General features: G+C 49.3%; 2 protein-coding genes across 2 annotated transcripts; both read left to right on the top strand.

The window, feature by feature from the left end:
• Nucleotides 1-369: 369 nt before the first annotated feature.
• Nucleotides 370-10335, top strand: LOC144740732 (perilipin-2-like). Its single transcript, XM_078623496.1, has 9 exons — nt 370-498; nt 1805-1860; nt 2999-3206; nt 4973-5055; nt 6825-7227; nt 7867-8057; nt 8193-8324; nt 8811-8990; nt 9197-10335. Exons 2-9 carry the CDS (start codon nt 1813-1815, stop codon nt 9428-9430), a joined length of 1479 nt encoding a protein of 492 aa, XP_078479622.1. The 5' UTR covers nt 370-498; nt 1805-1812; the 3' UTR covers nt 9431-10335.
• A 2570-nt stretch (nt 10336-12905) lies between these two features.
• LOC144740748 (uncharacterized) lies at nt 12906-18240 on the top strand. Its single transcript, XM_078623499.1, has 2 exons — nt 12906-14293; nt 18108-18240. Exons 1-2 carry the CDS (start codon nt 13019-13021, stop codon nt 18120-18122), a joined length of 1290 nt encoding a protein of 429 aa, XP_078479625.1. The 5' UTR covers nt 12906-13018; the 3' UTR covers nt 18123-18240.
• The last annotated feature ends 5983 nt before the right edge of the window (nt 18241-24223 follow it).

Raw genomic sequence — 24223 nt, 5'->3', positions numbered from 1 at the left:
ATCTGACAAAAGTACAAACCATACGAGCCCATAAAAACCCACAGCAGGATACAAAAAACAACAATCGTGGTATTTAATCGAATCGCAACCGGAATCCGTGGCGTTTAACGAGCAGTGGCACGGCTCAATTGCGGCTGATGACCCCCACGTTTATCGGAGGCGACGATACAAATCAGACAGTACCAGCGAAACCGGTTCACAACTTTGGTCGGTACAAACAAACAAAAAAAATCGTCAATTAATTCATCGAATGCGCGGGGGAGGGGTGGGAGGGGAGGGGCGCGGGGGGGGGGGCGTGGTGACTCAACCTCCCCCGACCACGTGCGAGGGGACACGTGGCCGTGACTCGTGGCTGTTGGGGCTTTAAATAGGAGGGGCGCAACAGCCTCAAGTCGTTCAAACACATTTTGTTTCCGCCCTTTCGTAGTTGATGCAGCTGCTCTCATCTCGCTCCAGTCGTTGAGTGTCGTCTTGCTTCTGCGGGCAGCAAACTCTGCGGTAAACGCCGTCGTCAGTCGTTCGTTTCACTCGACGTGTTTGTGTGTTTTGGGGGGGTGAGGACGATGTCGATTGCCGCTTTAGTGGAAGTTTCTCTCCGTCTGTTTCGTTTCGTGCTGCTGCTGTGCCATGGGTCCTGGTGACGAAGTTGTCCTTCCGTGTCTCGCCAACGCCAAACCTTGCCCTAGCAGGGCCTGGACGTGGTGTGTGTGGAGTGGAGGGGGGGAGATGTGTTTGGCTAAGGGTTGTGTTGGGGAACTTCTTGATTTAGTTTCTTTATACGTGGTAATAGTTTGCGAGGATTTGGAGTAGGGAGGGGGGTGGAGTTTTCACCGTAACTGTTTAGATGTTTTTTTCTAAAGTGTCTCGCCAGAGTACTAACAGAGTTTGTCTAGTTTACGCCGGATTTGCTGTGTGGTTTCATTACAACGGTCTAGTTGGTGTGTATATGTACCCTACTAAGTACATGTTTTACAAACACGTGTGTAGTGACGTTGGCGTACTGGATCTTTTGTGGAAGTTTCTTTTCTTGAAACGCTGCCAACACTGAGATTTACAGTGCGAACCACGATGTCCGTCCCTTAGATAACTTGTGTTCAGTTTCCAGTCGTTATCACTAATTTCTTATTTTGCGTTTTTATATTAACCCTGTTTTATACGCTGTGTAACTAAGGGGAGCTGGGAACGGCTTGGTAAGTCAATTCGATGGTGAAACAAACGTTCCATATTGACTAACACTGGATGTTATAACGTTATACTTAGTTTATGTGGTGTTTGTAACGCGTGTGAAACTACAATGTTGTCTGTGGCGTGATCAAAACCTTGTAAGAATGTGATCGCGGTTGAGGGGCAGTGGCTCCATCCTGTGGGTTTTCTGGTTTGCTCTGTCCAGTACAGCGATTTGATCAACTTTTGCTATTTTATTGTCCATTGACGCCACCTTTGTATTATTTAGGGTCGGCGTTACTAATCCCTTCCCAAATAAGTGTAGCTTTTAATTTCAAAGTCTGCAAGAGGGTTGTACATTTTTACAGTAAGAATATAAATTTGCACAATAGTATTGTACAATTACCCAGTACTACGTTGTTAATGTGGGGCTCCACTGTTGGATGAAGGCCTCTTTATCCCGCACGCGATATGTGTCCATGCGGGAGTTGTTCGACCATGTTTCATCACTCGTGGTGGTTGCCAATTGGCAAATCGACAAGTACAAATATCTGGTCGAAATGTTTTTGTAAACATCTAGGATGGTTTAGTTTTGGATTGTGGATTTTTTTTAATGCGACTGACTTTTTCACTTTCTCAGACTAAGAAATGGCTGACGTTGCTGAAATTGCTCCTGATGCTGGTGTTGAACAGCCGGTAAGGAACATTTCAAGCTCCGCAGAAGGCGTTTATCCCAGAGGCTTTTGATGGTCGTGAGAGGGTCCCAAGCAGCGGTGGCTTTGCAAGGGCTGCCTGAATGTGTACGGATTGGACCGTTTGAATATCCGTGTGATTTGCTTGTTTTAGGACTCCAATAGCGAACGAATCGCTACCCCACAACATACACGCTCGTACAGATTGTTAAGAACACTGGAAGCACAAATTGTTTAAAATCTGATACACCCCATGTATGTAGACTCTTAATATGATGTTTGACAATTGGATGTAAATTTAATGGAAATTCTCGTGCTAATGGGGTAGATGAACTTGTACAATTTAAGAAACTATAATCTTAATTGAAATGCTTTGGGCATGAATTGCTCTCGTATGAATGTCGAAGTTGGAGCTCTCTTTTAACATTCGCCTCCTGCAAGTCCTTGAAGCCTTAAAATGAATGCCGTTAGTTTCCATATTCTATAGTTGGAGGGGGGGGGGTCATTGGCATATCGCCACTTGTTTCGCAATACGAATGATGCAAGTTCAAATCTCGGGCAGGAATCCCTAAAACAAGTACCACATTGTGGAGTGAACAGTCGTGCTGTGGATATATTACACCCACATTTCTGGGGGGTGGGGGGGGATTGAGTTCCTTGCCACCTGGCTCGGGGCTGCCTCTAACGTCCCATCTGAGCAGGGAGATGCAGAATGGTAACATTTGCCAAAGTTAAAAGTATTAATGTGCATTATTGCTTGAAAACCTTACAGGTTTGAGTGGTGCGCTGACATTGCTGAGAATGGGTTCAAATTATGGCAGCCGCCTACGATTTAAAACTGGGTCCAAAATTGTCAGCTTGTTTATGAGTTTAAGGACGGGAGTTTCCCTCCCTGCTTTGTGGACCAAAGGTCAATTTAAGTCCTCTAGTGGCGAACATCTGCATCCCCATGGGCTGTTCTTTGACGTGAAGGGTTGCATTGCTCAAAGCTCATTATAGATTTGTAATATAATGAAATTATGATGTTTGTGCGTTGGGGGTAGAGTTTTGCTGAAAATAATTTGAAGGAGTTTTCACATTTTGTTGCATTGTAACATGCATTTTAATTGCAAGACTAACCGTTGAAAAACTTCTACACCCAGGCTGCACAGGAGAGCATCATGTCACGCGTGGCAAACCTGCCCCTGCTGAGCTCTGCGTACGAAATGATGGCATCTGCCTACAGCAGCACCAAGGAGAACCACCCGTACGTGAAGTCGGTGTGCGAGGTGGCAGAGCAGGGCGTGCGCACGGTCGCTGGTGTCGCCGCCACCACTGTCAAGCCCCTGGTGGACAAGCTGGAGCCTCAGAGTGAGTGGCCACGCAGCACCAATGCCTGCCATTCACCACTAAGGGATGGTGACATCACTACAGCGCCTGTGGCAGGCCAGGTACACGGAGGCCATGAAGTGCCAAGACTAGCTGACAGGTGGCCACTGGGACAGACTCGTGTGCTAATGGTTGACTGGTTGATGACTAAAAGATGCACCAGCTGTGTACCCCCTCTGCCACATGAGCCCTTGTGCAAGACAGTGCCTCTGCCCCCATTTGCAGGACCCTTTTTAAATCCTTTATATTAAGTTCGCTTGCTTGCGCGCTTACGACCGTGCAAATCTTTCGGTCGTTTTTTTAACCCACTTCCCGTGATCCAATCGAGCTGACATTTTGCACAGACTCGTGCGTGACGATTTATAATGAAAAACTTTGTTTTTACGGGTTAATTTTTAGTGCTTGTACTGTGCTTTACATACGGGGGGGGGGCCTTGTCACAATGGCCAACACTTCCACATGTTTGGCTGGTTGCACATTAGTTGACTAAACTTTGATCATGCTAGCACTGCATTGACTGCTCGGAATTGTTTTGCAGATTAGTAGGTGACGGTGCTAAAATTAGACACGGTGTTGCCAGGTTGAAAATTTTCCCCTCTGGCAATCGGTGCAGCTCTGATGCTTGCGGGATTGGATTGCCATTTGGAAGTCGGTAGACCTTGTGGGCAGAGGCCAAGTTCCCCCCCACCCTTTCTCTCGAAGGTTAAAAGTTTAAATTTTAGTTTCGTGACAACTGCATCCCATTAGCTGCCAGGGGAGGGGAAAAAACATCCTGGAACTTGGCTCAAACGCTAGTTTGGAGTGGTACGGTAGGAAAGGGAATGGATGCAATGGACCGAGTTTGTGCCATGGACTTGCTCTTTGGCAGACAAATTAAGAAATGGGACGTTGCAAGTGGTTGTCTGGTGGGGTGGCTGCTTAGTAATGATACAATGGAATTTTCAAAGGCTCTGTCTTCCTTAAGATTGATGCTGAAAATATGTTCTATACTTTGACATGGCTGAAGAAAATCTCATTCAAGTAGTTAAGTGTGGTCCCATGCCAATGATCCTTGTACCATAGAACTTTTATACATTGGATTATTGTGTAACCATTTCGTTATCGTCATTGACATGCCTTTTTTTTATAAACCGTTCCAACGTGGTCTTCACTAATTCTTCTACCATGAACTTTTATGCTATGCATGGTGAAGTATAATGAGAACCATAATTGTCTCAACTGGCTGGCGTGATCTTGGCAAAGTTAATTAAATTCTCATGGTCTGACTCTGTAAAGTGATTGGAGGAAATTTTATCTGGTTAGTACCAGGGAACTGACAGATGTTAGAACTGTTACATTTTGCAGGATCTGATTACATGGCTTTGTCCTTTACCCTAGATTTTTTTTTACTACTATTGCAGGCTCAATTTCATCACTGGTGTATCTCGAGGTTGCTAATCCTGTGTAAATTGCATGGTGTTACACAACCTTGCACTATAGCCCCATCAAAAGTCAAACGGTCCAAAGTTTACACATTGAAGCTTTTGACCGTGTATGAAATGGCAACCTGGGCCTGTCGTAATACGGTTTGCGCAACGTAGTTTTATTGGCCTCCATGTGCAAATGAGACCTTGTATAATGGTTAAAAAAATTGCTTGCATACCTCTTATTGATATACGTGTGGTTTATATTTTTATCAGATGGTATTCTGTAATTGGGTGAACAAAACATTGCTTTACACATGGCAATTGGTGTGCATTTATCTCCAGTTTCCACCGCAAACCAGTACGCATGCCTGGGGCTCGACAAGCTGGAGCAGAAGCTGCCCATTCTGCAGCAGCCTACAGAACAGGTGCGGTCCATTGAATTGGCCAACACTATTAAAGGCTGAGCATTTGTTGCCATGTGTGGTTTGCGTCGCAGTTTAAGACGAGTGTGGTTAAATGTGGTGTGTTTGCACAATTTAACACGTAGGCTTTCGCGACCAATATTATTCATAATATAGGTTTTTGGATCCAATCGCGTTATTTATAAATGTGTCGTAACCCTCCACCACCCAACACGGCCAAACAGTAAAAAATGTGTCACTTTTTCAAAGGACAAAATAATTCACTTTAGCCAACCAGTGTGCTGAAGAGAGAATCGACAGCATTTTTAAATCCTTTATAATAAGTTCGCTTGCTTGCGCGCTTACAACCGTGCAAATCTTTCGGTCGTTTTTAACCCACTTCCTGTGATCCAAACGAGCTGACATTTTGCACAGACTCTTTGTGCGTGACAATTTATTTTCGTGAAAAAAAATTTCCAAAATGTTTACTCAAGAAAAACAGAAATGAATAATAAAATAAAACGATGCCACGCATATAAAGGATTTATAGTGGAACAACTTTGTTTTTACGGGTAAATTTTTTTAATTTGAGTACGACGTTTAGCTGATAATTACAATCAGCTTCATCGCGCAAGAATGGTGAAGCTCTCCTGTTGCTTCCAGGCCGCACTAAACCTGTAGCTGTCAGAGTGATTGAAGTTATTTCTATTTCTCTCAATTTCAATGGATTCTCTAATTAGTCATGGCCAGCACACCGGTGGGCTAAAAAAGTGAATTATTTTGTCCTTTAAAAAAGTGAAACTTTGTACTGTTTGGCCGTGTCGGTGGTGGAGGGTTGCGACACATTTATAAATAACGTGATCTGATCCAAAAACCTATGTTTGCACAAGTTTATTTGGAACTTTTTTATAAAATGCCCCATTTTACATCCCAAGAGCTTTTCTTTGAGTGCTGATGGGCACTGAGCTTATTTCCGAACCCAGAACTGTTAATGGTTGATTTTTTTAAGTCAAATATGGGTCCCCATGCTCGATCAAGGCGGCACTGACCTCTTGCAAATCCTAGGGCTATGATGGAAATTGACTTCCATAGTTAGGGCCAATATTGACATAAGATTGCCTGTTTTTAACTGTCTACGTGTACACAACTTAATAAAAAAATAACCAACTGCCTCGCACGGCATTTCTAAATGAGACCATAGCTGTAGTGGTTATGCCCCCTGTTGGCTGCTACTGGAAAGGCACTTGGTGTTGGATATTTGAATCCTCCTGCATTTGATCAATTCTGGAAGAATGATTGCTGGGCGTTTCTATTATTTTGTCTATAAACTGTCTAAGATTGCGCTATGCAAAATATACCTGAAATAGTATTGACTTCTGAATTTTTTTTTTTTTACTTGCTGACCCACAGGCATTTCCAGTCATGTTTGATCATGTTTTCCTGACCTATAGCAATTTCTTGCACTAGAACAATTGTGGTAGAATGCAACGGCAAAGAAATAATGTCATGTATTCCATTGCTGGAGCAGTTCCCTGAACTGGAAGCCAACCAAGAAACAACACTAACAGGGATACATTGAAAGTAGGGGGTTATGGATGCAATAAAACCAGCTGCAGAAAAGAACACTCATCACAGCTGATGGCAGCATTACCAAAGTGTTTTTGAGTCTCTGCAGGGTTTCTGTTGAAGTTCAATATTTAAAGCGGCAGCAATTGGTGCTTGACGTAAGAATAAATTGTACCCCAAATGTCTCGGCACGTTTTGTGTATAAACAATATCTTCTAACGATGCAGGTGGCTTCCAGTGCTCGTGGAATGGTTGGTGCCACCATGGGCACAGTGACGAGCAGTGTCACCGGCGTTGTGGACAAGACCAAGGGCGTGGTGACCAGCGGTGTTGAAATGACCAAGGGGGTCGTGTCGGGAGGGGTGGAGATGACAAAGGGGGTAATGAACGGCAGCGTGGAGATGACCAAGAGCGTGGTGTCGGGTGGGGTGGAGATGACCAAGGGCGTGGTGTCGGGTGGGGTGGAGATGACCAAGGGCGTGGTGTCAGGAGGGGTTAGCACGGTGATGAACAGCCGCGTGGGGCAGCTGGTGACGGCTGGCGTGGACTCGGCACTCGGCAAGACTGACGAGTACGTTGATTACTACCTACCGCCCTCCGAGTTGGACGGAGCACAGCCCGAGCAGTCTGGTGGGTACAAATGTGGCTACTTGGTTTTGTTCTGCCAGTGACTTGAAAGCTGTTGTGATGGTTATGCCTTTTTTTCTAAAGTGGTATGAATGGGTATGATATTAAGGAAAGTCTGGTAATTATACCCTCCCACCTCCGTTAATCCACCAAGTGGCTACCCAGGCTATTGGTCTTTGAGGTTGTTTGACCATCGTTTGGTTGGTTTGGGTTTATGAAGGTGGGTGACTTGGGACCAGTTCAGATGTTTTAAATGGCTATGAATGAAACTTGTCTCCATGGTCTCATGATGGTGTGCTAACTGACGAGCCAATTAACGATGCAGGCCAATTAAGCCTTAACGACATTTATATGCGCCTAGTACTAAGATGTGTGTAAACTTTGCCAAATATGGATTTCCAAACTCCATTTTTCATGCTGTCCAATCTTGTGCACATGGGTTTCTTACCTCTAGTAACTGGCATGATGGTCATTACAACCTGGGAATGTGTAGGAAGCTTTGGAGAATAATTTTGTAAAACGTGACCTGCTGCGTGCCCATTCTACTGTTTTGGACAGCATTACGATTCTTGCATTAGTCGAATGATTGCCTTTTTAGGTGTGCACCCATTCTTAGACCTGTCTTATGTTCCCATGTTGCAGGGGAAGCTGTGGTTGCAGTACCAGAGGGGCAGCTTGTGGCTGGGCAGGAGCCCCAGAGCTACTATGTGCAGTTGAGTTGCTTGTCCACCAAAGTGCGGCAGCGCCTGTACGAGCAGTCTGTGACCCGCCTGCGCAATGCCAAGCTGCGCAGCCAAGATGCCATATCGCAGCTGCAGCACACTGTGAACCTGGTACGGTCACGTCCGTTTATTCCATCTATGCAGCACAACTTCATATCCTGTTTTGAATTTGTATATTACATAATTTGGTATAGCAATGCACTCTGCTCCTGTGCCCAATGCCTCTCTTCTGTGCCGTTTTTGCAGATTGAATATGCCAAGACCCATTTAGACTCCTCAAGCCAACTGGTGCAAGAAAAACTTCAGAGCTCCTGGCAGCAGTGGAAGAAGACCCAGCCAGCTGGAGGGGCAGATGGGGCAGGTGCAGAAGAACCTCAGGTAACCATGTTAAGACGAGCTTATTTGCCCCTCCAAGGACTGCTGTATATTGCAATAAATCTGAAATATTCACTAGATAAATTGTTCGGCTCATGATTATTAAGGGGGGAGGGTTGCCCCATGTGGTGTGACATTACCCAGTAATTGTTATTGGGGAGGGGTGTGGCATGTGGAGTGACGTCATGTGCAGGATACTCATTCTTGGCTTGTATTAGTAATGATGCATTTGTAATTATGTTGAACGTTCATTTTCGAGCCACATCTTAATGCAGGGCTATAAAACCAACCTTTCCCCATGCACTTGTCCCCATTCTAATGCTAATAAAGCTGTTAAACGTCTTCATTGCTGAAAATGGGCAACCCTGCCCTAATATTGTCCTATACTGCTCTTCTCTTTGTAGATTCTGTCATTTGTCTAGTGCCAACCCATTTCTCCCTGGTGAGATTCTTTACCATAACTTACACTAATTTCCTTACTTTTTGCAGTCTGACGAGTCCCGGACGCTGGCGATGGCTCGCGCCCTGAGCCAGCAGGTGCACGCGTCGTGCGTGTCTCTCGCCTCCAACGTCCGTGGCCTCCCACAGAATGTGCAGGACCAAGCGCAGCGCGTCCGCCAAAATGCAGAGGCCCTCGTTGCTGCCTTCCGCAATACCACCTCTTTCAAGGTACTTGTATTGAACTTCTTGCCCATTTTAAGTTGTCTTGGATAGAATGTGTGGCTGGATAATTGATGGCTATGGTGGCTTCTGGACAAAGGCCAGTTGGTCTTAACGTCTTTCCTTTTGTCTGAAAAATATTTAGTTTTGATCTCAATCACGTTTACCACAACTTGACACTGCCACACTTGGCAACTAACTTTGCACTTTCACAGGATATCCCAGAGCAACTGTTGACGCACAGCAAGGAGCAGATGGCCCAGGTCAGCAGCTCTCTGGATGGAGTGCTTGAATATGTGGCTGGAAACGTCCCCGGGGGCTGGATGGTGGGGCCCCTGCGTCGCGTGGAAGGAATCTCCACGAAACCAGTTGGGGAGACTGGAGGCACAGCTGATGTGGTGGAGGCAGGAGATGCACCTGTTGAAGAAGATAAATCCCAAAATGATTGATTTTGGTGAATGCATACTGACAACTTTCTGTTTTTGCTCTTTGCTCCGATTGCTTTTGGAAAATGGTGTGATATTGAAATGGTTTCCAAATATGTGATATTTTCAAATAAAACTATTCAGCAGGTTGTTGAAATACTTTGATACTTTTTGTACGTGCTCCTGAGACTTGTGCAAGGTCATTGTAAATGAAGAGGGAAAACCTGTCTTTTATCCACTGCTTGATAAAGTTCTCATACTGCCAACGACGGCAGGAATACAATGACCCATATTTTGACAAAGCTCATCTCCTGCAGTGGTGTATCTAGTCCAATTCATTGGCCATCTTTGAGTTGCCTATCCTGCCCATTTGTCAAATGTAGCACTTTGCTACACAGTGCGAAAAACGTTCATGTGCTCCCCTTGACGTCCTGAGGTCATTCCAAACGCCTGCGTCTTTCATCAGTTTGTGGATGGCGGCACCTTTTAAGTAGTTGCAGAGAACAGCCGATTACATGACTGCATACATTAAATTCGCACCAAGGATCGAATTTAATGCCTTGACTGATTGCTGCTTTGTTTCAACAGGCATACAATGTTTGAACTCTACACCATTTTCATTCTGCTATTCTCTTAGTCACTGCAAGAGGTTATTCAATTTTAGACGGTAACCTGACCTTGGGTAGATCTACATTGGTTGTCTGGTCCAGAAATTATGCATAATACAAATGCAATGGTTTAATCCAGTTCCTAATCACTAAAGTGCCTGAAACTTTACCATTTTGACTAGACTGTTACACGTTCAGCCTGGAAAATGCACTTAAACCTTTTGCAGTAATGTTCCGTCAAAAATGTTTAGTGCAATTAGCATTATATATACTGACACGTGTGCGTACTCTTGCATAAGAATAAAGCATTTCCTGCATCTGCTCCTGTCTGTGCTACCTGTTTTGTACCGTTTGCAACGTAAAGTCGATCCTTGCTAATGCAAATCCACGGTGATGGATGTTAATTGCCTCCTAATATACAGGTCATGGGTTTGATCCCGATGCCTGTATTTGGCGTTCGCATGCTTTCATCTGTGACCGTGTGGATATTTCTACACTTTTTTTCATTTTATAAACTTGAGTGGTTACTATAAATGCATTCCTGCGGAGGGAGCTGGTAGGAACGTTGGGTTGCTCGGTTAATGGCCAGGGTCAATGGTGGCGTGCTGTATTTTGTAAATATGGCCAACTGTGGGCGGGTACAAGCCGGCGTGAGTAGGTTAAACGTTGAGTTTTATAAGGGCACCACGGGGTGACCAGCCCCTCCCGACCTTCCCCCAGTATAAATTCCACCTGACTGTCCCCACTCAAAATAAAAATATATATTTATCCCACAGCCTGCAGCGTGCGGCGCCCCCCAACAACCACAGCGTGCGGCGGCCCCCAACACACTGGTCAAGCAAATCCTTACGATCCACTCGCACAGCGTGCGATGGGCCTTCATCCAGCCATGGATTAAGCACCAAAAAAAACGAGTACTAATGTAACGGACAGAGCACGGCTCTCCCTCAGGGCAGCAGTGGAGTGCATCTGTCTCCCTCAGGGCAGCAGTGGAGACAGTGCATCTGGCTCCCTCAGGGCAGCAGTGGAGACAGCGCATCTGGCTCCCTCAGGGCAGCAGTGGAGTGCATCTGTCTTCCTCAGGGCAGCAGTGGAGACAGTGCATCTGGCTCCCTCAGGGCAGCAGTGGAGTGCATCTGTCTTCCTCAGGGCAGCGGTGGCGACAGCGCATCCGGCTCCCTCAAAGCAGCAGTGGAGACAGTGGGGCTCTCCCTCAGCCAGCAGTGGAGAGCACAGGGGTCCCTCAGGGCAGCAATGGATGGAGCACGGCTCTGCCTCACTCTCACTCATCCGTCTCCTCTGAGCCGCGTATGAGTGAGCCGTGTGTGTGGATCGACCGTCAGCTTTCCGTGGCTGCGTCTCCGGCGCTGTGGCCATCATCTTGCTGCTTCTCGGGCCTCCGAGGTGCGGGGTGCACCACAACAACACGAAGTGGGCAGCTCGCGGTCACGTGACGCACTTCAACCAATCTGGGGGCGTTAATCACAGTCCCCTTTCCACCCAGCCCCACCCCTCCCATTTTTTAATGCACGACGAACGGACACAATAATCCCCTGTGGACTGGTGTAACCAGGAGGTTCCTACCCGTACTACATACGATGTCGGCTGCGGTTTCAGACGCTGTATCGGTGCTCTGAATAGAAATTGTAATACTTGTTAGTTATCAACTTAAAGACCAGCAAGGTTAGGTAGTAGAAACACATTCCTGTGAAAGGAAGCTGGGAGGAACGTTGGGTTGCTCGGTCAATGGCCAGGGTCAACGGCGGCGTGGTGTATTCCGCAAATATGGCGGGCACAAGCCGGCGTGAGTAGGTTAAACGTTGAGTTTTATAAGGGCACCACGGGGTGACCAGCCCCTCCCCACCCAGCTCCACCCCTCCCACCCCCCACCCAGCCCCTCCCTCCCCACCCTCCTCTCCCCACAGCCCCTCCCTGCACAACGGACGGACGGACACAATAATCCCCTGTGGGCTGGTGTAACCAAGAGGTTCCTACAAATATAACCTTAGGACCTATATGGAGTGGCTTTGGAGCTTCCGTTAATTGGCAGGGCGGTACATCGAGCACTGCCAACTTATATTAGAAACTCATTGAGAACTTACAGCCAGTGCGCCATGCAACGGATGACGTTGCCCAAAATAAATTCGCTTCTAGCATCCACCAGGAGGGAAGACATTTACTGCCCTGTAAATAGTACTAATCGCGATTAAATTTCGACTTAACGTTCGTAACTGCAGGAATTAATATTCTTTATTCTTTCAGTAAGACACGTAGATAGAATACATTTGTATTATTGTATCTACTTGACTTTACCGAAAGAACCAAGAATATAATCACGATTAATTTGAGTTTGCTTGATTAAATAAAACTAATTGGCCGATTTAAGCATGGCAATGAACTCTTTACATATGTAGGGCTGTTACAGAGAGCCCGTTATGCATGGCAGCCTATGGTAAACAAACACAGTAGGCGGGGCTACATGTGTGCACGAGCAGGTGCCCTCTGCGACGTCCGCGCCAGACACCCTGGGGGGTCGATTCGGTCATTATGATCCCCCGGGGCCCCACCCCTCGGGGAGGGGTTGGGTATAAAAGGGGAATGTATCGAGGGGCTCGGGAGTGTTGTGTTAGCTAAGAAGAGGAGACGGAAGACGTCCTAGATAGAGCCCTGGTCTCCCCCTGGCACGCCGTCCTTATCAGGACCGCGCAGGCTCGAGCCAGTGGCGTGGTACCAGAGCCAGTGCTGGTCTGGACTCTGGGTACCGGGCCCGACTGACCAGTGTCGGGCCAAGATAGCCTCCCCTAGCCCATTAGAGGAGGACTCAGAGGCAGGCTAGGGTTAGCCTAGAGGTGTGTCCTCAGATAGACGGGTGAGGGGGCCGATACCCCCTCAGTGTGTATGTCACAACGTGTGGTGTTAAATAAACAAGTGTGCCTCCAACTCCGGTGTGAACGAGTCATAAGCGTTACTACATCTGGCGTCAGAAGTGAAACAAAGTACGAACATGGATACACGCCGGACGACTCGAGTCGGAGTACCAGGAGCGGAGGACACCGCTGCAGTTGGAGAGCCCGAGACGGCTGAAGATGCCATCGAGCAGCCGGGGCTGGGTGCATCCACGCCACAGCAGCTGGAGGAAGGGGAGCCGTCGACGGAGGGGCTGAGGCAGGCGCACGCGAAGCTGGCCGAGCTGCTGTACGCCGCAGCCGCCATGCTCGATAACATCACACGGCTGGGGGCTGCGGGACCGCCACGAGGCGACAGCAGCCAACGACCACAGCGCCTTCCCGCCATTTCAACGGAGCAACATTTTGAAACTCCCGCCATCGCCGCAGCTGCTGTTGAGGGCGTGGCCGCTCTAAGCATCGCGTCCAACGGCGGGAGTACAGTACCTGCCGCGTCACCACGGGTGCGACCGGCGATGCCATCGCTGCTTCGGGCCGACGCTGAGTCGAGTGAGGGAGACGAGGGAGCGCGATCGTCCTCTGCAGCCGCTGCCTTACATCAGCGACTGCCGCCACTCAAAGAATTTGTGGGCGAGGAGGGCGACTGGGGCGGCTTCCAGCGGCGCTTCCTCGCTCACCAGGAGATGGCACAGTGGACAGACGCCGAGGCTCTCCGAGCACTGCCAGCACTCCTCGACAGCGACGCCCTCGCCACACTAACATCGGCAACGAAGGAGAGGCGTTCCACGCTGCGGGAGGCGATGCAAGTGCTGTCCGCTGTGTATGGGCCACCATCGGACTGTCGTCAACTCTTTTACGATCGCCAGCGGGGGACGAAGGAGTCGCCCCTGGCATACCGTACAAGCCTCCTGGCGCTGGCAAAGGAAGCCTTTCCACGAATGGACGACGAGGGGATCGACGCCATGGTGACAGAAAAGATACTTTTGCTGGCGGACGACTTAGACATCGTCATTGTCGCACAGGACGATGCAGAAATGTGCTCCCTCCAAGCGGCCCGTCTCCTCCACGCAAACCTGTCCTCTCAACGACGGAAGGCCAGCAAGGCGGCGAGTGGGCGCGCCGTCGCTGCGGCCACCCTCCCGGCGGAAGAGGTTTGCGCCATCAACCATCGACGGCAGCACGGAGCGGGAGCGCGGGGGGACCGGGCCGGTTCAAGCCATCTACAACGTCCATCGTCGCCACCAGCGCTTCCACGCTGCTACAACTGCGGCATCCGGGGCCACGTCGCCTCGGGGTGCCGCTCTCCTCGGCAGCGCGGGACGACACCTCAACGGGACGCCGGCCCTCGTCACAAGCTCCACCATCATAATCCGGCGAGTCGCGGCACCCCTCACGTTTGGCCCACGCACACGCCCGTCGCACACTTAAACACCGCAGCGAAGGGGGGGCCAATATCGCGTACCATGGCACCAACACGCACCGCTCTGGGTACTCACATTGAACCCAGCCAGTGGTCCGTGTTGGCCCATCGGGTTGTAGCCGCGTCGTCGGGGTCGTCGGCCGTTGTGGGTCACATCGATGGGGTGGAGGTTCGCATCTTGGTCGATACAGGAGCATCGGCGACCATTATTTCGGAGTTGATTTATAACATTCTCCCTGCCCAGAGCCGTCCTTTGATGCCTGTTAATGTGCCATTCTTTGCTGCTAACGGGGGTTCACTTGGCATCATCGGACAAATTCGAGCCCAAATTTGTGTCGGGGATATTAAATTATCTGGGCCGATTTTTGTTTCCTCCTCGCTGGCGGTTCCGTGCCTGCTGGGGACGGATTTCCTGGCCAAAATGCCGATTAGGATATTAATCGACCAGGGATGCATTGAGCTCCCATCGGGCCGACGCATGGCGTTTTTGCCATCCCCCGCTACGAGCCGGACGGCGTTCGCGACGGTGCCGGCGTTCGTAGATAGAACGGTGCGCGTTCCTCCGGGGGCGCAAATGTTAATTCCTTTGAGACTTCGGCGGCCCTTCGCTAAGGGCATTGGGGCTCAAGGGGTTTTGCTGGGACCGTCTAGGGCCGGGGTCAGTGGACCTAATTTACTCCCGGCCCAGACCATAGTGAGAGGGGATGGAGAACCCTTCATCGCGGTCCTCAATGTGGGCTCGCAGACGGTGGTGGTCCCACAGGGGACCGTGCTTGCTCACGCAACGCCGGTGCCCTGTGAGGAACCCGTCGCGAGTCATGTCGGCGCTGCCCCTGCACCGCGACCACATTCAGACAGCGATGAAGGGTGGCTCGAGGCGCTTTGCGCGGGATCGACGGACCTGTCAAATTTAGAGCGCCAACGTCTTAAGACACTACTGAGGGAATTTTCCGACGTTTTCAGTCGGGATAAATACGATTTGGGCTGCACTCATCTGCTGCGTCACCATATTGATACGGGTGACAGCGCGCCAATACGCCAAAATCCTTTTCGGTTGAGTCCCGCCGAAAAGGACCATGTCAAATCGGCTGTTGATGACATGCTAGCCGCCGACATAATTTCTCCCTCCAACAGCCCTTGGGGAGCGCCGATCGTCCTGGTTAAGAAGCAGGACGGTTCGTTGCGGTTTTGCGTTGACTTTCGGCGCCTTAATAAAATTACGGTTGCCGACGCATACCCGCTCCCACGGATGGACGAATCGCTTGACGCCTTGGCGGGAGCGCGATTCTTCTCCACATTGGACTTACTTTCGGGATTCTGGCAGCTTCCTCTGGACGATGATTCAAAGCCTAAAACTGCTTTCCGTACTCCGCACGGCCTGTTTCAATTCAACCGGTTGCCGATGGGCTTACACTCAGCGCCGGCAACTTTCCAGCGGTTGATGGAATTGGTTTTGGCTGGATTGCAATGGGAGTCGTGCCTGATTTATTTGGATGACGTCATTGTCTTTGGCAAAACTTTTGAGGAACATCTCCAGAGGTTGCGGGCGGTTTTCCTAAAGATGCGGGCTGCTAATTTGAAATTTAAGCCCCAAAAATGCCATTTGTTACGCGAGTCGGTGCGTTATTTGGGGCACATCGTGGGGCGCTCAGGTATTTCTACCGATCCCGCCAAAACGCAGTGTGTAAGCTCCTGGCCGACTCCCACCTCAGTGGGAGAGGTTAGGAGTTTTATTGGGTTTGCGTCGTATTATAGACGCTTCGTCGCTAATTTTGCGACTATCGCCAAACCCCTACATGCTTTAACATCTAAAGGGGTTCGGTTTTGCTGGGGTCAGGAGGAGGAGGCTGCTTTTTGCTCCCTTCGGGATGCTTTGGTAAACGCTCCTCCCCTGATTTACCCTGATTTTTCAAAACCGTTCTTGCTCGACACCGATGCGAGCAACACGGGTATTGGGGGCGTGCTCTCCCAGGTGGTTGACGGCGTGGAACATGTGGTTGCGTACGGCAGTCGGGTGTTGTCTCCAGCGGAGCAACGGTATTGTGTCACCCGTAGGGAACTGTTGGCAATTGTCCATTTCGTCCAACAGTATCGCCCATATCTGTACGGTCGGCATTTCACCGTCCGCACAGATCATGCGGCACTGCAGTACGCCCTGAGGGTTCAACAGCCATCGGGACAATTGTCCCGATGGTTGGAGGTCCTCCAGGATTACGATTTCCAAACCACATACCGTAAGGGCGTTCGCCACACCAACGCGGACGCTCTGTCACGCTTGCCAACCACCTCCGAGTGTGCATGCCTCCTGGGGTCTGGACGTTGCAGGCCTCCAGGGGACACATCGGTACCTGTCTTGGCGGCCGCCAACGACGACGATGCAATGGTTCCTAATTCGATCGAACAACAGGGCAAAGATTCCCTGTTGGGGTTGCCCGTCATTGAATGGGGGCGCCTCCAGATGGAGGATGTCTCCCTCCTCGGGTGGCGACGTCGCGTTGGCAGTGCGGCGGGGGGAAAAAGAGGTGGTTCCGACGCATGGGAAATGTGCCAAGGTCTGCTAATGCATTGGGACGGGAAGTCACGTCGACATCGGCTGGTTGTCCCTACTGGGTTGCGGGGTAGGGTGGTATGGGCCGCTCATGAGCGCCTCCTACACCTGGGGACCCAAAAGACTCTCGCCTTGCTGCAACTTGATTTTTACTGGCCTGGCATGACGAGGGATGTGGGGGATTTGTTGGGATCGTGCCCTCAATGTGCACAACGCAAACCGCCGGCACGGGAGTCTAACCCGCCCTTGCAATCGATCAAAGTGTCCAGGATAAACGAGCTGGTCGCTCTGGACATTTTGGGACCATTCCCCGCCACCCCCAGAGGGAATAGATATTTGTTGACGGGTGTCGAGTATTTTACACGCTGGCCTATGGCCTGGCCTTTGGCCAACCAGTCGGCAGCAGCCATCGTGGAGGCCTTTGTTCAGGGTTATGTCCTGGACAAAGATGCTCCGGAGAGGCTGCTGACCGACCAGGGCAGAAATTTTTCCGGTAAACTACTCAGACAAGTCTGCGATCTCCTGGGCACAAAGAAAATTCGGACCTCCCCATATCACCCACAAACTGACGGGATGGTCGAACGTTTGCATCGCACCATCTCGTCCATGTTATCACAACAAGTTTCGGACTCGCAAACGGATTGGGACCTACAAATTCAGGGGGTCTTGGCGGCGTACCGGATGGCACCCCATGCGGCTACGGGGTTTTCTCCCTTTTACCTCATGTACGGCCGAGAACCAGACCCGCCTGTTCGTGCCCAGTTGCGGATCCCCGTGCCGCAGGGAAAAACTAATCTGGCTGACCACGTTAAATTTAATCTGGACAAATTGACCGAGGCACGGGATGCTGCAATGCAAAACTCTGACCTCCGTCAGAAGGCAAATGAGCGCCTCAGATTGAGTCGAGCGCACATGCTGCAGTGGAAGCCGGGGGACAAGGCATGGTTGCACTGCCCCCAGGTGCCACTGGCAACCTCCTCTAAACTTGTGCGGCCGTGGCGGGGCCCTGTGGAAGTGGTGGAGGTGTTACGTCCGCAGTGCGTGCGCATCAAGTGGGGGAAGCGGCGATGGTTCGTGCACCCCTCCAGATTAAAACCCTTCGCTGCGGTACACAACCCCACTTCACACGCGCGTGGCCAAACGTGTGGGGGGTCGGCCGACTTGCTGGGTCCGTCTCTGTCGCTCTCACCTAATGCCTTGCCGGCTGTGCCACCTTCAGGGGCATCAGGAGTGACGGGCTCACGCCCGATCACCCCTCCTGCGGATACCGAGGGTCACGCGGAGTCAGAGGAATGCTCACCTCAAGACGGACAGTCGCCACCTGATGGTCCGCCACGCGGGGTTACCCCGTGTGAGGGGCCCGCTGCAAGGACGCGCGCTAAAATGCGCAAACTGTTGTGAGGCCGGAAAATGTGTACATAGCTGTTGTGTTTATTGGCTGTTGTGTGGATGGTGTGTTTCCCGCTCCTCGGATGTACATATGTTGGGTTCACCGTTTGTTGTGTGTGCGGGGTGGGTTCCCTGCTGGTTGTATATAAGCTGTTTTTTTTACGGAATTCGTATTTATTCGGGGGGGTGCGACGGGTTGTTTCTCATCTTGTTGTTGTGTCTTGTTCTGGTTCCTGTTATGGTTCAAAAATAGTGAGGCACACGTCAGGGGGTGAAGGCACCTTTATTGTAAAATTTTGTATGTTGGCAGCCGGGACGGCTGCATGCTATGTGGGGGGGAGTGATGTAGGGCTGTTACAGAGAGCCCGTTATGCATGGCAGCCTATGGTAAACAAACACAGTAGGCGGGGCTACATGTGTGCACGAGCAGGTGCCCTCTGCGACGTCCGCGCCAGACACCCTGGGGGGTCGATTCGGTCATTATGATCCCCCGGGGCCCCACCCCTCGGGGAGGGGTTGGGTATAAAAGGGGAATGTATCGAGGGGCTCGGGAGTGTTGTGTTAGCTAAGAAGAGGAGACGGAAGACGTCCTAGATAGAGCCCTGGTCTCCCCCTGGCACGCCGTCCTTATCAGGACCGCGCAGGCTCGAGCCAGTGGCGTGGTACCAGAGCCAGAGCCAGTGCTGGTCTGGACTCTGGGTACCGGGCCCGACTGACCAGTGTCGGGCCAAGATAGCCTCCCCTAGCCCATTAGAGGAGGACTCAGAGGCAGGCTAGGGTTAGCCTAGAGGTGTGTCCTCAGATAGACGGGTGAGGGGGCCGATACCCCCTCAGTGTGTATGTCACAACGTGTGGTGTTAAATAAACAAGTGTGCCTCCAACTCCGGTGTGAACGAGTCATAAGCGTTACTACACATACATTATGGGTGGATGTTTTGATTCAAACCCACGATTTAAGTTTAATGTTCGACGCCAGCATTCTCGTCCTGAGCCACCCAGCCAAATTTCACCAAAAACATTTACGTTCATTCATGGTACCTTAATAATACGTCGTAGACTACAATTTAAGACTACTACGAAGATCGACAATATTATCCCTAGTTTATATGTGTGCATGTGCCACCACCAATTCAGTTCCTTTTGTATACATCACTACACTTATAGTTGCGTAGTACGGTTAATTTACAGGTAGGAACAACAGGTTCCACACTGTCCACCAGGGATTATTTGTTTGTCTTTCGTGCATAATTGTCTGTCGTGCACGAATGCGCTGTCCAACCAAGTGCCTACCTGCCCACTCCGAAGGAACGTGTTATACTTTTAAAATGGTTGGGACCAGGCATATGGGTGTACACATCTACCCAGGAGATTCTGTAACGTGTTTTAAATTGCCGAGATCAAATGTGTATATGGGTTTTCAAGTATCCGTGTTTCATATTTGCAAATATGATTTTAAAATGTAGCTATTTCAAATATCGGTGATCATTTACATAAGAAAGATAACAATTATACCATACTATACATCACTGTAAGAGTACACCTTGATAGAGGTGTGGCTGTGGAAAGGCTGGTCCCTGCCATGGGAATGTGGATTTTTCGACCACTTCGGGCTGTCAGCGTAGATAAACATAACTGCATATATGCGTGAGTAGGAAGACATGTTAACTACCTCGCCTGGTATGAAGGAGGTCGTGAGTTCGATCCCGACCCTGACGCCTGTATATTTGGAGTTTTCATGCTCTCCCCGTGGTTATGTGGATTTTCTCCGGATCTTCCAGTTTTTCTTTCCACGTTTAGAAACATTATTTTATAGTATTGGGCTGCTATAAATTCCCACATGATGATAAGCCACTTTGTTGAACTATTATTCGTGACCAGGTCGTTTCTGACATAGAACTACATAGCTCAGTGAGCCTTACCTGGTAAAAATTAATACTGGTAGGAACCACCTGGTTCCACCAGCCCACAGGGGATTATTGTGTCCGTCCGTCCGTCGTGCATCCAAAAATGGGAGGGGTGGGGCTGGGAGGAGAGGGGAGGGTGAGGAGGGGCTGGGTGGGCAGGGTGGGGCTGAGTGGGGGGGTGGGAGGGCTGGGGCTGGGTGGGGAGGGTCTGGTCACCCCGTGGTGCCCTTATAAAACTCAACGTTTAACCTACTCACGCCGGCTTGTGCCCGCCCTCACAGTCGGCCATATTTGCGGAATACACCACGCCGCCGTTGACCCTGGCTATTGACCGAGCAACCCAACGTTCCTACCAGCTCCCTCCTTAGGAATGTGTTATACTGGTAGGACCCTCCTGGTTACACCAGCCCACAGGGGATTATCGTGTCCGTCCGTCGTGCAGGAAGGGGCTGGGTAGGGAGGGAGGGGCTGCGTGGGGAGGGGAGGGTAGGGAGGGGCTGTGTAGGGGAGATTGGGGAGGGGCTGGGTGGGGAGGGGCTGGGTGGGGACGGTGGGGAGGGGCTGGGTGGGGGGTGGGAGGGGTGGGGCTGGGTGGGGAGGGGCTGGTCACCCCGTGGTGCCCTTATAAAACTCAACGTTTAACCTACTCACGCCGGCTTGTGCCCGCCCTCACAGTCGGTCATATTTGCGGAATACACCACGCCGCCGTTGACCCTGGCCATTGACCGAGCAACCCAGCGTTCCTACCAGCTCCCTCCGCAGGAATGTGTTATATATGAACTTGAGTGAAATTGCTGGAGCTGAATCCAGAGCAGTGGTTTCACACAAGGGTTGTACATAACTATTACCAAGAGATATTTGTAATCAACACCAGCCCTACGCAGCAAATTGAAATTATAATCCCGTGGCTCTATTCCTCGTCTCATTTCAGACTTAACTTCACTTTATGGATAATTTACGATACTCTAAAACGAAATTGCCTTGGACGATTACGTGAGTAAAGGCTCCATTATAAAGTTATATAATCGCACTTGTAGAAACGCAGGCAAATTAAACTGCAGACCTATGCCACGACACGTCAGCAACACGATGTTGCATGACAAGTCACTACAGGTCATGCAAGCTGTCGTCATTATCATCTGATGGTTCAATGTCCTATATCCAAGGTCCGTGTATGGGGAACCACTTAAATCTGTCCTATCTTCACTGGATAATGTGCCTCTTCCATTTGAAATATTCATGTTTGTCTTACACACTGCTGTGCTTGTATTTATTCACATGGCATGTTTTTTTTGTCTTTCACAATTGTATTATAATCGTGCGATCGGAATCATGTCATAAGATGACTAATATGTTCGGAACTCTCCAGTGCAGTGCAAACATCGTGTGTGTTCGACAATGGTCCGCGGAAGTTAATATCACAGAACTTCTTCTGAGATACAGTACCTCCAACTGAAAATGTTTGTCCACATACTAAAGAATGATGCACTTTCCAATATGCCCTACGACAGAAAAAGAATCACATGGCGGTCAAATTCATGCTTTTCATGAACATATCTCGAATTTTGCCAAATAAAGTGTAAACCAAACTTCATGTTATAGGGTTATTTTGTGCAGTCATTCGTGGCCTGGCTTAGACCATTAACTACTTGGGAACCCTGCTTATTGGCATCTGATGCCTCCATACGGATCTCAGCAGTACCAGCTCAGTACTCTAACCCCCAGCCATCCGACCACATCAATATTACATTCAGCTTATTGCGCCATGAACCCGGCCACCCGAGATCGATTCCCAGCAATGCCTAAAAGCAGTGATGAGTGATATCTGAACTGGTTTTGGGCCCACTGCTCTTCACAAACCCGTGCTTACCAGTGTGGTGAAGTATGTTCACATAACCTCCACGACTGACATGGCATGGGAAGGTGCTCATTCAGCAGTGGATTGACATGTTTATACCACATCACCAGAACATGACCTGTGACTCACACGCACACCACTATTTTGCCTGGCTCAGGCACAGTGCTAAATATACATGCACAACCTGGCCCAGTCACCCCGTGGGTGTCAGGTAGGAGGAGCCTTACTCCTCCCTCCTGCCCAGCCACTCAGCAGAGTCAACCTTGAGAACACCAGAGACCGTAGGGTTAGGGTGATGAATTGTTTCGCTTACTGAAAGGCCGAACTGGACTTTCAAATAGCTTTGGCGGGCAACCACATATTAACACACACCTTCATCACGTCTTCTTAGTGATAAAAGTGATGGAGTGCACTAAAATTAGTGTTGTAAGGTCATTAGTGTGGCTATATTACGCTTGTAGTTACAGATAACTGTTGTGCATGCGCCGTTTTGAAGTGGTAGCTTCAATGTCACTCCAGGCCGTATGAAATGAAGCCGCTGGACACATGGAATGAAGTCGCAGATCACATTGGGCCTGCGGGCCATAGGTTCCCTACCCATTCTAAAGGGCAATGGGGTGCTGTTAGCAAGCCCCTATTAAGGTTGGCACAATACTTATATCCATGAGTTGCATGGCCCTGGTACATACACTCGTTGTCCCCCTTTCAGAAATGTGTGTTATGGACAGAACCATGCCCAGTCGTCCTTTGTCTGCCTAGTGCTGATGTTCCCACTGCAACAGGTACTCATTTGGGGCTAAGTCTACCAGGCAAGGACAGGTGCAGATACGAATTGCTACAGGTGAACATGAAAAGTTGGCATCAATTGAAATTCTAGATTTGGCCAGTGAATTAAGACATGTACATCGGGCCCTCAGGATGAATGGATACTCTGAACGCACCATCCGCCAAGCTGTTTCTCCCACCATACAGGAACAACCACTTGAAACTCCGATCAAAACTATCACGTTGCCATACATAGCAGGCGTGACCAAAAAGATTTCCAAAATTTTAAACAAACCTAAGATCCAAGTCCGATTCAGTACAGTACATAAAATCCGTGATCTAATTCCATCTGTGAAGGATGCCATCCTTGACTTGCAATACCCTGGAGTCTATAAGCTGAGTTGCAGCTGTGGTGACTGTTACATTGGGGAAACGAAACGTCATGTCTCTGATCGTGTCCGCGAGCACAAGTCAGATTTGAAACACGGCAAAATTGAGTCTTCCGCCGTTGCCGATAATTGCTACAACGAGGTGGGCTCTCATGATATTGTTTTTTCCGAGACTAAGGTGCTCTGCAAACCCTCTGGCTACCATCAAAGGTTTGTACACGAATCCATTCAGATATACAAACACGGACATAATTTCAACCGTGATGATGGGTACAAACTTAGTAATCATTGGAAAGATGTTATTAACCATGTAAAAAAGATTTAACTACACATTTTTGGACCATCTTATCTGACAGGCACTATTTTACTTTACCGAGTGTTAACATCCCCAGTGTTTAACAGTACTCTCTTTATTGTCAGCCAACACTGGTATAAACATGGGCATTTTCGTTCTTTTCTATCATGTGCATCAACAGGTGCTTGTGCACAGGCATGTCCACGTACACTTGTACCACGTGCTCTCTTTTAGCCCCCCCCCCTCCCGATACGTTCCATTCATTGGCTACCACATTCTGATAAGCTCCCCCCCCTTCTCCTCCACCTTAACTTGTATTTAAGAGCTTGCATCTTGAATCCCTGCCTCACTTGATGCAGCAAATCTGGCTGTGACGGTCCCACCTGATGACGGAGACTTGTGTTGCCTCCGAAACGTCGTGATTTTTATTTTATTTTTATTAATTTTAATTTCATTTTTTACCTACGTGACTTTACCGAAAGAACTAAGAGTATCAATTGAAATGTTAGCCCTCTACTGTTTGTTGTATTTTTCTATTATTAATTAATCATCAGCCATGATCAATCCACTGTTGGATGAGGTTTCCCCAGTCCGTCGCCATCTCTCATGGTTATGTTATACAGTTGATTATATACTGGATATGAATGTTAATATTTATGTGATTGTAAGCCACTGGGTATCTGATGAAAAATAAATCGACAAACGAATAGAAAAATGTCTCATTGTTTTTATTAA

Source organism: Lampetra planeri, chromosome 3, assembly GCF_965212315.1.
Source record: "Lampetra planeri chromosome 3, kcLamPlan1.2.h2, whole genome shotgun sequence".
Lineage (NCBI taxonomy): Eukaryota > Metazoa > Chordata > Hyperoartia > Petromyzontiformes > Petromyzontidae > Lampetra > Lampetra planeri.
The sequence above is the reverse complement of the archived record's forward strand: the minus strand, read 5'-3'. Positions and strand labels throughout refer to the sequence as shown.